This window comes from Salvia hispanica, chromosome 2, assembly GCF_029641045.1.
Source record: "Salvia hispanica isolate PSC_SH4W2 chromosome 2, Shi_PSC_v1, whole genome shotgun sequence".
NCBI lineage: Eukaryota > Viridiplantae > Streptophyta > Magnoliopsida > Lamiales > Lamiaceae > Salvia > Salvia hispanica.
The window spans coordinates 62559468-62573434 of NC_142693.1; the positions used below are offsets into that span (position 1 = coordinate 62559468).

The 13967-nt window shown below is 34.9% G+C and overlaps 1 protein-coding gene and 2 pseudogenes across 2 annotated transcripts; 1 reads left to right on the forward strand and 2 right to left on the reverse strand.

Moving 5' to 3' along the window:
• The first annotated feature begins 2416 nt into the window (after positions 1-2416).
• LOC125201203 (LEAF RUST 10 DISEASE-RESISTANCE LOCUS RECEPTOR-LIKE PROTEIN KINASE-like 2.8) lies at positions 2417-5480 on the forward strand (annotated as a pseudogene). The gene is made up of 5 exons (XR_016135648.1): positions 2417-3118; positions 3192-3224; positions 3474-3515; positions 3593-3679; positions 3786-5480. The product of XR_016135648.1 is annotated as an LEAF RUST 10 DISEASE-RESISTANCE LOCUS RECEPTOR-LIKE PROTEIN KINASE-like 2.8 (transcript).
• A 127-nt stretch (positions 5481-5607) lies between these two features.
• Positions 5608-7947, reverse strand: LOC125201204 (putative inactive receptor kinase At4g23740). The gene is made up of 2 exons (XM_089065442.1): positions 7366-7947; positions 5608-6186 (listed from the first exon to the last, which is right to left on the reverse strand). The coding sequence occupies exons 1-2, from the start codon at positions 7775-7777 to the stop codon at positions 5642-5644; spliced, it is 957 nt and encodes a 318-aa protein (XP_088921568.1). The 5' UTR covers positions 7778-7947; the 3' UTR covers positions 5608-5641.
• A 3589-nt stretch (positions 7948-11536) lies between these two features.
• Positions 11537-11880, reverse strand: LOC125199647 (hydrophobic protein RCI2A pseudogene; annotated as a pseudogene).
• Positions 11881-13967: the final 2087 nt, after the last annotated feature.

A 13967-nucleotide genomic window follows, 5' to 3' on the forward strand; every position in this document is an offset into this window, starting at 1 on the left:
ATATTGGTGGTTCTTTCATTTATTGGTTTTCTTCTCTATTAAATATTGGGTGGTTGAGTGGATGAGCATTATGCATAATTGGGTTGTCATATATCCAGAGCCTTGCATTTGGGAAAATATGAAGCCAAGAGTGATGATCACTCAAAACCTCCTCTTCCTCACTTACTCATCTCTCTTCATTCTCACACTTCAATTATTTCAAAATTGTTATGCAAAATGTCCCTCTTCTTCATGTGGCCTCATTCCCATTCGCTCCCCTTTCCGCCTCAGCAACTATAGCCATCCCGGCTATGGATTAGTATGCGAAAACAACGTCACCTTAATTTACATCGAATCCCGGAAATAACCAAAACTTCACCATGAGGGTCTCTGAAATTTCAACTGACAGCAGCATTTGCTCTTTCCCTATACGTTCTTCGTCTGATTATCGTTTTAAGACTAGAGAAAAGCTAAACGTGGGGACCATTTACCAAAACAGCATAGTACGATTGAAAAGCTGCAAAATAACTAACTAAAGGACTAACTAACAGCGACATCATCTTCTCCAATATTTATCACGAAACAACCAGCTAAAACAGAGCAAAACGGGGATCGAAGCAAAGTAAAGGAAATTAAACCGATAGAGATGAAGAACAGGTAAACTAAAGCAGATCTACTACTACCAGACGGAGCAAAGCAAGAATGCAGAACTTAAACAACTAAATCAAACGAAAACAAGCAGATCCATCCACAGAACGCTTAATCCGCTCCGGATCCAAGCCATCCACAACAATCAAACATCATTTCCATCTCTGATCCTCACAAGTTTACGTAGATTCAACCGATCAACAACAAATTCCTCACAAACCAACTCCAAACTCAAATCAACAAACAATAATCAGCAAATCAAACCAACAACACCACAATAAAACAAATGAAACCAAAGTAGCGACATCCATTGCAAAATATGAAGTATTCAACGATGATAACGAAACAGAGCCGAGCCTCGAACAGCGAGGACTCGTCGAGTACGAGAAGTAAACAGAAAAGTAAAATATGATTGTTTCTTCGCATCCGTAGAGACGGTGTTACGACACTATTGAGCTGAAATGTGAACCCCCGCACCAAATTCCCCGTGAGTGTGTGTGTAGAAAAGTGAAAACTAAGCTAAGAGCTGAAAAGTGATGATGCTCATGTCAAGCGCATGCTCTTATTTATAGCGGGCAGAGCTTCTAGACTGTTCCTGCAATCTCCATTTTGCCCTCTGATTTGATGCTCCTCGGTCTATTGGCTCTTCCTTCTTTCTGCTTAATTTTCCCGCTAGCTTCTTCTCCCCGGCAATCTTCATTTTCTTCCTGGGGCTAGCGGTTTCTCTACACACCTGACTTATAAAACCTTGTTAGACCCATGAAATCACAGAATTTTACCCCATAACTAATGCATGAAATTAGCCTTATCATTATCCATAGCGTTGCATTTGGAAAAAATATTAAGCCAAGAATGATGAACACTCAAAACTTCCTCTTCCTCTCTTACTCATCTCTCTTCATTCTTTCACTTCAATTCTTTCAAAATTGTTGTGCAAAATTGCCATTTGTTCGCCGTTAAACAACACTACATGTGATAATGATCTTTGTCGTCAGTGATAAATGTATTTATTATTTATCGTTAAAGTCACGGCACTTTATATTGTTAGCTGGCGTCGAACAACTATGGTAACAACGAATTTAGGAACTATGATATGGGATCCCTCGAGAGAAAAATATTATACTATCATAGTCGTTGAATCTTTTCAAATGAAATGTTTTTTTTTACAGATTATATCTCATGATCTTTATTAAATGCTTGTTACACATTTTATTAAGAACAAAATATTATTCTAGTTTTAAAGAACCGTAATACACAAAAAAAGATGGAGATAAAAGTAAAACCTTAGTCTCCATATATGATAGACGTGTTTAAACCTGAAAATATGGTTAGCTCAATTTTGCTTTCAACAATAATGGAAAACCAACTATTTAGCGTATCACTATCAACCATAATGGAAAACCAACTATATTATTAGATTAAATTAAAGATTAAGTTCTCAAGTAATATTAAATAGTATACAAATTACTCTTTTATTTTCCAAGGAAAACAGAAAAATATACATTTTATTGAGGTAAATGAAAGTAACATACACGACAAAATTTAAATATAGAAATTACTCTCTTAATTTATTTTGAAAAAGTCCCACTTAATTTTTAATATAGTGGGTTGGTCGTGACCTGCTGCTATTAAATATTATCATGGCCATAACTAGTCAATCTTTTGCCCTTCCCAGAAGTTAGTGTTCATTTTGATTAAGATTTGTGATTGTGACAATGAAAGAAGAGAAGACTTAGTTATAGATATTCCTTATAAAATGACAAGTCTGTGTAGGAAAAATATGAATCCAAGAAAAATGATCACTCAAAACCTCCTCTTCCTCATCTACTCATCCCTCTTGATTCTCTCAGCTCACTCCTTTCAAACTAAATGTCCCCCTTCTTCATGTGGCCTCGCAATATTAGCTACCCTTTCCGCCTCAACACCTGTCGCGGCCCTGGTTACGAGTTAGTATGCAAAAACAACATCACCTTACTTTATCGCAACTCCCGGAAATATTATGTCAAAGAAATCGATTACCAATACCATAACATCAGGCTCTCTGATATTTCCACAAACACCAACATCTGTTCTCTTCCTTCCTATTCTCTAAATGCGGAGAATAGCTTTTTCTCTAAATTTCTGAGTGACATGGATAGTAATAGGCCTATCTATTTGGTGAGGTGCGAGCATCCGTTGCATAACTCTTCCAATTTTACAGAACTTACTGATTGTGAGCAATCTACCAAATACACATACATAAAGGTTGGGTACTTGAATCCCAACGATATTGACTACATGTGCACAATAGTTTCTACACTGCAAATATTTAGTTGTTCTCAAAATTTCAATAATTTATCGCTCTCAGAAATCCATCAGCGTCTTCTATATGGATTTGATCTGTCTTGGTTCAGTTTTATGTGTAGCTACTGCAAAGGAAGAACATGGGATTGTTCTCGAATTTCAGATGACCTAGTTGATTGCGGCATTTCGCAACAATATTATAAATGGGGTAAGATCATTGCTTCACGAGTTTAGGATTTCATTTCTATTGTTGATACTTTTTTGTGCTCCTGGATTTGCAGTGTACATCTTGGACTCCTTCCGATCACCTAAAGGTAAGATAATCGGTATGTTCCATGTCAATAAAGTAAGATGACGTTCAGTTCGTTAGACAATATAATAGTGTAAAATGGATAATCATGAGATATAGTGAAATCTTGGCACTGTAAAGAAGACATAAAAGAATAGACATAATCTCCAGTGAGGAGTAAACATGGCGACCAAACAATCCTAAGAAGAACAGAAACAAGTGGTGAGATATACATTTATACTTCTCAACAATTTTTCTTGTATTTCTCATTTAGGGTCAACTGGAGGCTGTCTCCTGATTTTAATGCTCATACTTGGTGAGATTCTAATGTAACTGATTTTCATTAGAAATTTGTATGTTGGCAGTAATTAACTTTGAATTGAAAATTTCCAGCTGTTGTTTTTGGTGGGGTAATCATTCCTCTAAAAATCATGATCATCATTGCCCTTGGGGCCTACTTTTGGACTCAAACAACACCTTGTAAAGACTTCTTGCACACCTTCTGTCTCGAGTAATTTGTGTTATTGGAATATGTCTTTACTCTGTTTGTAAACATATTTTGCTATCAATGTGTGTGGAAATGCAGTTTGGCTCCCCGGAGCTCAATCCATCGATGAGCTCCCAAGAAAAGTTCATCTTCAGAAACCATATTCTCTTTCTGATGTGACTGTTGTTAGTTTGGAAGTAAGATTCATCATGGGGTTTCTCGGCGGGATGTGGTTCCTGATCTACAAATTCCGGAGAAGGCATTTGTCTGCATATGAGGAAATAGAGAGCTTCCTACAAAGTGACAACCATTTGTCCCCTATCAGGTATTCCTTTTCAGACATAAAGAAGATGACTAGAAATTTCCGAGAAAAACTAGGTGCAGGTGGTTTCGGCTCTGTTTACAAAGGAAAGCTTCGAAGTGGCCATTACGTAGCAGTAAGGTCTTAGGAAAAGCCAAAATAAATGACAAAGATTTCATCAATGAAATCGGAACAATTGGGAGGATCCATCATGTCAATGTTGTCCAACTTGTTGGATATTGTGCAGAGAGATCCAAGCGCGTCCTCATTCTCGATTTCATGCCAAATGGTTCTCTTGACAAGTACATACTCAACCCAGAAAAAGCATCTTCAATGGATTGGGATATGAAATTCAAGATTGTAGTTGGAGTGGCTCGAGGGATTCAGTATTTGCATTGTGGTTGCGATATCAAGATCTTGCATTTTGATATCAAGCCTCACAATATACTTCTTGATGACAAGTTTGTCCCCAAGGTCTCTGATTTCGGGCTGGCAAAGTTATGTTCCGTAGATAAGGACACGGTGACGATGACGGCTGCTAGAGGCACCATAGGCTATGTTGCTCCAGAACTCATCAATAGAAGCATTGGCCTAGTGTCTCACAAGGCCGATGTGTATAGTTTTGGAATGTTGCTGATGGAGATGGCAGGCGTAAACAGAGAGTTGAGGGGAAACAAAGATGATTCAACCAAGTATTTCCCATATTGGATATATGACTGCATTAACAAAGGCGAGGGGATTGGAATTATTGAAGAACAGGACAACAATGTTGTTGATGAAAATGGGATTGGAAAGAGTGTACTCGAGAAGATGACAATAGTTGGGCTGTGGTGCATACAAATGAATCCAGAAAATCGTCCATCAATGAAAAAAGTGTTGGAAATGTTGGAAGGTGACGTTGAAGATTTGAAGATCCCAGAATATCCATCTCAGTTAGTATATGAGAACAAGAGTTCGGTTGCAGATTCGACTGGTTCTGAATCAATGTCTCATGTTGACAATACAAGTAGCATTGAGATAAGTATAACTTGAATATGTATTCTCCGTTATTTTTGCTTAAAATGGTTGGGCATCTTTAATCCTTTGGTGTCCCGTTTTCCTTTTCGTTTTCATTTTCATTTTTTAGTTTGTTTAGTGTCATGGAAATGAGAACTTGGATTTAGAAATGTAGCGTCCATCATAACAAGTTTGGGGCCGACTCGGAGTGGTGGCTGGACAAAGAAACCGCTGTTACCAACGAGAAGTCAGAGTAGTGGCCTTGCAAAGAACCAGCCGACCAACGAGGACGTTGGCCTTAAGGGTAGTCGATTGTTACGGACTCAATGTACCACATCGATTATGAGAGCAATTGGTGTGAGGCTTACAAACTAAATGGACTCTCTCGTAGCAGAAATATCTTTTGGAATGAGTTGTCACATTACATACTTATAAATACCGTTGTAGTAATTGTAACATTGACAGACCTTTTAGAATTCTTGTTTTTCTTCTCTGAATCACTCTGTTAACAACTCCTTCAGCTCTCTTTTGGAGTCTCGATGGCCGTTCTTCTATCCGGAATTCCTCATGCCCGGTAACTCTGTACCATGAGCAACAGATTCACCAAAAAAATAATCGTGAAGCGGATGAAAGAAAATCGAAGAAAATACTCCATGGATTATGGTGATAGCATGGGCAGCAGATTCTCCAATAAGGATTCCAATCTTGATTGAACAGATGAGCATTCAATTTCCTCCAACACCTTCACTACTTCAAATATCGTAGGCCTACGTTCCACGGCTGTGCCAACACAACCCGCTGCCATCTGCAACACTAGTGCCAGCGCCTGCTCATATCCGTACCTCAGACAAGCGACATCCACCAGCTCAGATAGTGATGAAAAATCTTGAGATGATTCTCCGTAAAAAAGTTCAAGCAGCACAACTCCAAAGCAATAAACATCAGAAGCCTGTGACACTCTCCCCGCGTTTTTCACTTCCAGGGCACAATAGACCGAATCTAGTACACGTGGCAACCTCTCGGGACTTACCAGATTTGCCAATCCAGCATCAAAGGCCACAATTGCATGATTTTGGTCATTGAGAAAAATATTGGAGGAGTTTATAAGCACAAGCTTCTGATCTTGTCCATGGACGTGAGCGATACCTCTTGCTGCTCCAAGAGCAATCTTGACTCTGGTTACCAAGTCATCACCTCTTATCCCTACAAATCAGCATAAACACATTCAAATACAACATAACATTTTAATTTTTGTCAAAACTAGATTCAACTTACCATGTAGTGAAGATATGCAGCCTTGAGTGTAATAATCATACAACAAAAGCTTTTCATATCTTGCATAGTAAAAAGCCTTTAATCGACCGATATTCGTGTGATTCATTCTTCCAAATAACTCCACATGCTTCTGAAAATCCTTGAATGTTGGATTTACATCTTTCAATCTCTTCACCACAACTATACTTCCATTGTCGAGTATTGCCCTGTAACTATTCCCGAATGATCCTTTCCCAAGCACCTCAGCAGCAGAAGCCTCCAGTAAATTCTCGATCCCACATACGGGACCTACTTTAACATCCTCAAGAAATACAAGTTTTCCTTCCTAGCTTGTTGAGTTCAAAGAGCGGCTCACACGGTTCGATATGCCTATATGCGCCAACATCTCCACCTCTTCAGATATTTTAGGTCTCTTTTTTGCTGAATTAGCCACACATCTAATTCCTATTTGCAGCATGTTAATCATCTGTTCACTAATGGAAGGATGCTTCAAGAGGTCGGGATCGAAAACGTTAGCAGCCCTCTCATTAGTTTTAACTGAATTAACCAGCTTGACTAGGTTTAACAGCTGCAGGATTCTTTCTAGTTAGAAGCTCGAGTAGCATAATTCCCAAGCTATACACATCTGATGAAGTTGGTTTGAGTCTAGTTTTCGGCATGTTTGACAAGACGAAATCTGATACACAGCCGTGTAGTTGCTGATTGAGAAAAATATTTGATGCCTTAATGTTTCCATGGACAAGCATCCCACCAAATTCTTTATGTATTTCAGCAATGCCCCTCGCTGCACCAATGGCAATTTTTACTCTGGTTTCCCAGTCTGCCTGTGCCGTTTGGCCTGTGAAACATGATACGATATAATATAAGATACGAGACACAAGGAACAGAGAACAAATCGAGCTAACTTGATAAACTGAACTAGAAAATGAATAACTAACAATACACCACATCGAAGAGGAGAGTGCTACACACAGCAAACTAAACATGTAAGCACAATAAACTCACTCAATGCAGCATCAAAACTAAGAAGCAAATGCAACAAAAAATTTAAGTCCAACAGAGTTATTCTTCAATAAGGAGCAGTTGAACCTATGGAGTTGAACATACCATGTAACAACGAATGCACACTTCCGTTACTGTAATAATCATACAGCACAAGCCTTTCATTCTTCGAAGAATAATAAGCTCTTAACGCGACCACATTTTCGTGCCTAACATCTCCAAGAATCTCCGACCCGAGCCTCTTCACCACAAATCTTGGCTGATCATCCATCATAGCCACGTACGCACTTCCAAAGGTTCCGGCCCCAAGCAACTTCACAGAAGCCAAGGCTACATCTTCGACATCAAAAGCAGGGCAAAACTGCGAGACAAGAACCAGCTTGTGTGATCTTGAAATTTCAAAGCTCAGATCACCAAAGGAAGAAGATAGATACGAATCATCGGAGAGTTCCCATATCTGCTGTTTCTTCATAGAAGCAGCCACCAGCCTCTCCCAGCTATCATAGATTGCAGACATATTTCACTAACTGAATCTTGCAGTAATCAACAAATAGTTCAACTCCTAATTTGTTTCTTCTACTTTAGCTGGGATTTTCTTCTTTTGCTATCCCTAATTGAAAAATAAAACAAATGAATTCCCACCATAAAAAGCTTCAGCTAGTAAAACAGTTTGATGGCAACGGCACAAGGATGAAAATTCAAAATTAATCCATCACAGAATATGGAGAATTAAGAGACACTCAATTTGAAATGAGTCGATGCCATCATACCTCCAATTTCACTAGATTCGATTGAGGCGATTTCAGTTTTAATTTTATTTTTTTGATTTAAATTAATGTTATGTTCTTTGAAGCCAATGGATGCCATTGTTTTTAACCATTTGATATAGAAATTGAATAAAATGATGTTATGAAATGACAAATTAGATAATTCAATGTCATTGGCGCGTTTCAATTTAAAATTAAATATGTCAATAACGTTGGTGTCTTCGAATACTGGTATTGAAAGATGTTATTTATATAGTCGTTGTTACTTACAAAGATGCCACTATGATTAGTATTGAAAGACGTTATTTCTAAAACCGTTGCTATTTACAAATATGCCAATATGATTGACATGTTGTGTTTGCATAAAAATGAACGCATTATACACCTTTTTAATGTGAAATTACATAGTTACAACTCTCTCCGTTTCGCTATAGTTGAGGCGGAATTTTTCGGCACGGAGTTTTAGAAATGAATGTTGGGTATGTTAAATAAATAGATAAAAAAGTAGAAAGAGAGGAAAAAGTAGAGAGAATAAAGTATAAAGTGAATAAAGTAGAAAGAATAAAGTATGAGAGGGTAAAGTAAGAAAGAGAAAAAAGTTACCACATATGGAAATGACTCAACTATGAATAAACTTTCCGAAATGGAAAAATGACTCAATTATGAAGAAACGGAGGGAGTATCAGATAACACAACATATGACAATGGTAATATCATTGAGATTAGTATAGATTGAATATGTATACGTGGGATCCCCTAAAGTGGATCGAATATGGCTCACGATTCCTTAAGCCATTACGCTTCTTCCACTTCACCTCTTTATTCATACGACGTCGTTGTATGCTCGCATGCATGGCTTTTATTCATATAATTCATCTTATATTAAAGTTTGTAACAATTTTCTACACTAATTAAAGTTAAAGTTTGCAACAAACATGGTGCTCAAAGACAAGAAGAAAGTGCCAAAACAGAAAAATTAAACCAAGATAGTTTGGGCTGACCAAATAACATAAGCTAGCATTAATTGCACGTTCTTTAGTCAACTCCTTTAGAGTAAAATAGATCCTACAATATAATGAAATTACAGCGAATCCAAGATTTTTAATTTGGAGATGTTAATAGTAAAAAAAAATATTGCTAATAATATTACACATTGAAATATTGTTTAATTTTAGAATAATAGATTAATAAAAAAAAATCACATAACTATTTATTATTCTATGAATCCTCATTTCTTCAAAGCAAATGACTACATTGGTCACCAGAAACTTAAAAAAATATTTTGCAATGAAAACAAATTGTCAAAGATCAAACTATTTATTCATTCCTTTTAATTTATTTGTGCATATTAATATAACAAAACAAAATTATATGAATTCTAAGTGTCCGACTGTAAAACTTATAACACAGAAAATAATATAAACTATTACTAGAATAGAAAATATACTCATGTGTTACTATCTAAAAATAAATTGGGGTATACAATTTAATGACTAGCATAGAATTCAAAAAAAAAAGTGCAATAGGAGATATTAATCAAATGTTGTATCATATTCATAATTGGACAATAAAACTAAAATGAGGCGGCATATATCATTACCACATCACTATTTCCTAGGCGGCATAATTTAGGTTTCAATGAGATGCGAGATTACTTTACAAATTTTAATCGGAGATAATAGTATTAAAATTATCATTAATAATAATATAGGTATAATAATAGCATTAAAAGAAAAAAAAATGGGGGTACCACCGTCCCCCCCTAGTTCTACATTCCGTCCACCAGTGTTAAATATAGATAAAACCTTATTTGTTGTTGGATAATCCTGCTTCTATTTTGAAGGTGTTATGAAGCACACTGTAGATCATGTCAAGATAGATTTTGTGGAACAGAATTTGGTGAGCGAAATCCGGCATTTTAATTCTTCTTTGGAATTGCTGGGCAACGGTTTTAACATGGGCTCAAGAAGGATATATAAAGCAAGGCCCAACAATGTGTATTAAGATGTTGTTTCACTTTAAATAAAATCAGAGATCAAGATGCTTAAAAAAATAAAATGGAAAATTTTCTCTCTCGGATTTCATACACTTGATCGAGTAAAACGTGAAAGAATATGGACTTAAAAAAAAGTTTGGCTGCATAACTGATGTTCTTTCAAATCAATTGAAAAGGATAGGAAAAGTCGGGGTATTACAGGTTCGATCGGTCCATCCAGATCCAAGTCCGGTCAGTTCATGTTCACAACAGTACGGCGGGATCTGTTAATTCCGTCTTTATATGATGATTAAGACAATTTAATGTAATTACAATTTCTTATAAATATTTGATTTATTACAATCTGTATAATGATTTAACCATCCATTTTCTTAAAACAATTCGTACGCACATATATTCATTTACATTAATTATTACGATAGTAATATTTAGTATTTGTAAAAAATTCATAAATCATAAATGAATCGGAGTAAGTTTCATCAGATCAATAACATGTGTTTGACCCAATTTTGGGGCATTATGTGGGGCCGATGTCAATCGGGTCAGCCCAGCGGGTTTCAAGCCAACCCTACATAGGTTGTGGGTTAATTGGATTGTGATTTTTTCGAGTTATAACAGTTCTACCATACCCGTAAAAGTTTGGGTTTTGTGCTGGCCCAGCGGGCTAATCGGGTTGCTACCGATAACATGCGATCAATATAATAAATAATGATGAAAATTAATCATATTTATAAAATATAAAATTTTATTTATTTGTTCAGTAGTTTTGTATTTAAAAAAGTTATAGATATTTTTGTAAAGCTCTTTTTTCGATCGTTGCTCAAAAGTAAGTAGTTAGTACTAACTAGTATCACGCCTATGCTGCACAGATTAATATATTTTTGAAAAATTAGTTTTTAATTTTAAATTAATTAAACAAATTAGAATCAATATTAACAATGAACAATATAAGTAACAATTTTAGTTATATGAGAATAAAAAAATCTATACAAATCAACATTGAAGCATAATAAATTTGAAACAAATCACATAATATATTGTTTAAACAATAAATCATGAAATAGGAAGATAAAATCTATCACAATAAAGAATTAAATACAATGGATAATTACTCGTCATTTTTAAACTTCTTTATACACTACATTAACTCCAAAATTAAAATCAATGTCATCATTATAAACTAAAACCTTCAATTCTTCACAATTCGTCACTCTTCAACAAAATTGGTAGGTAAAGTCGTCTGCCTCACCTAAAACTACAATAAAATAAAGAACAAAATCAATAATCAATATGTATTAAAACGATCATCTGTAAGAGCAAAGCATAAGATGTATGAGACCCATGAAAATACACAATTCGAAAAATTCACACCACATAATTTTGTGGAGGCTTCCCTAGCCATCCAAATCAAGAAGTTAAAGCTATAGTGACTACAAATTAACATCAATCAAAGTGACAAATAGAGAATAAAAGTATTTATTTACCTGGGAATGGGAGAAGGAGGTGAATATGTCTACCGGGTGAGAATATATGTAGCATAAATGATTCCATGAATGTAACCAAAAGAAGCGTCAATAAGAAGCAAATCCAAAACTCAATCTGTTAATTTCACCAAAATCAAATATAAATATAGTAGTAATTGTATACTATCAAATTAAAGAAAAGAATATTAATTAGAAAGAGAAATAGAAGTACCCCATAGCCAAACTTGAGGAAAACACCGAGCGGAGGAAGAAGAATAGCCACAATAATGTCGATGAAAGTTGCTGCATTTGCTGATTGAAACGGTGCAGAGATCGGAGAGGCGGGAGAGGATGTGTGTGGTGATTTCTGATGGTAGAATTTTGAAGAAATCATCGGCGACGGCCATCCATGTTTAGAAGAGGCAAAGCAAAGCAGAGTATATTTTGTCAATTCAAAAATCAGTGAATCTCCTAATTGCAATTCAAAAAAATTGAATCAAATTATCTTTGCTAACCTACCACTCACTCATGTATATATGAAACATGGGAAACTAAAACTAATCTCCACTAACGTGGAAAACCAACTAAGTAGGATTATATATTTATTAGAATTAGTTCTTGAATTTTATATTAATTACATTTACATCCCTCGACGTAAAATTATTATTCAAAACCTCCCAAAACTCCCCTTTTATATATTGTATAGATATATAGGTAAAAAAATGCTACTTCCTCCGTCCCATAGAAATAGATCATACTTATTTTTTCGTCCGTCTCACACAAATAGTCCATATTCATTTACGGAAACTCTTTTCTTTTACTTTATTATTTTGTGGGCTCCACCATCCACTTCACAATTTCAAATTTTCAACTATTTTTTCTCCTTCTCTCTTATTTTATCAACTAGTACATCCCCAGCGCGTTGCGCTGCTGACGACATTCCGTGCCAAATCTTTTGTATACAACGTCCAAATATGTATTCATAATTTGGTACCAAATTAGTTGAAACAAAGGGAGTACAATATTTGAGAATACAATATTTATGAATAGATATTTTCTTATAAATCAATAAGAAAAACAAAATCCCTCTACAAATACAACATTCACTCTACAAATACAATATTTATTCACAATCTTCAGTACTCTAAAACGAAATATATATAGAAATACTAAAAATAAATCATACCAACAATGTCAATAGAAAAACACGCGATATTCATATAATTTTGTACACTAATTTATATTTATCCATATTGTACTTCATATTAATACTGCCAGTTATAATATTAAAAATACAAAATCATATTATTATATAATTTGCAAACACAAACTACAATTTTTTCTATGTTGATTGATAAAACAAATCTTTCCAACAAACCCTAAAAAATTATTGCGAAAAATTATAAAACAACATGCAAATTAGGAGATAGATTCGGCAAAACATAGAAAACAAAAAGCACAACAACATCAAATGCAACATTATACTTGAACTATGCAGGAGTAATAGTTAATAACTTTTCATCTATTTATAATATTAATTAGTTACGTATTCATCTAATTATCATATTAGCAAATTACATATTCATCTTATTATAGTATTATTTAATTACAAATTGTCAATAGAAACAGAATACGTATGTGGATTATAAAATATTAAAATATTTCTCACCTAACATTCAATAAAGGCAACAACCATTTTCATCTTCCACAATTACTCCTGTAAATTTTCTCTCACATCTAAAACCATTTCCATCTTCCATGTTCTCTTTGTAAATCTCAAACGTTCAAGTGGTCAAAAAATGTCTATGCAACCAGAGGGGAGATACTCGGAAGATCACATTGCAATGTTCACTACGATAACTTCATCCGATGAACAATCACAGATGGTATGTTTTGAAATTTATTTATTACTTTTAGCTTCTTTTTTTTTTTTTTGAAATAACATTCCTTGTATCATCAAGATTTAAAAAGACAATTACATTTATGTTAAATAATACAACAGATCTTTCCAGAAAAATTTCAAGAGAAATATCAAGTTGAGCTAGGCCCAACGTGCGACCTTGAAAACAGGTTTAATAACTACTGGATAGCAGCAATCAAACAACTTCCAAACAGAAAAATGTGCTTGGACAATGGATGGCAGAAATTCCACAAAGATAACCACTTGAGAGCCGGAGATATCTTGACTTTTCAGCTGATTTCACCCAATTGCTTCTATGTGGAAATATATGATGGTACTACGCAATGTGGTAAAGAATACCAACCAGAATGGGGTAAGTAATTACAATAATTCAACTTTGTTAATATAAATTTTAATATTCCATGTTTTAATCACTACTTTATAGAAGGAGCTATCATCATGATCGACAGACCATCATCTTCAGAACTCATTGTTTCACCTCCTTTCAAATCGACCATGGCAACATCAAATCACAAAAAATTGGTAAGAACTTATATTTTTATTTTATAAATATATTTAAT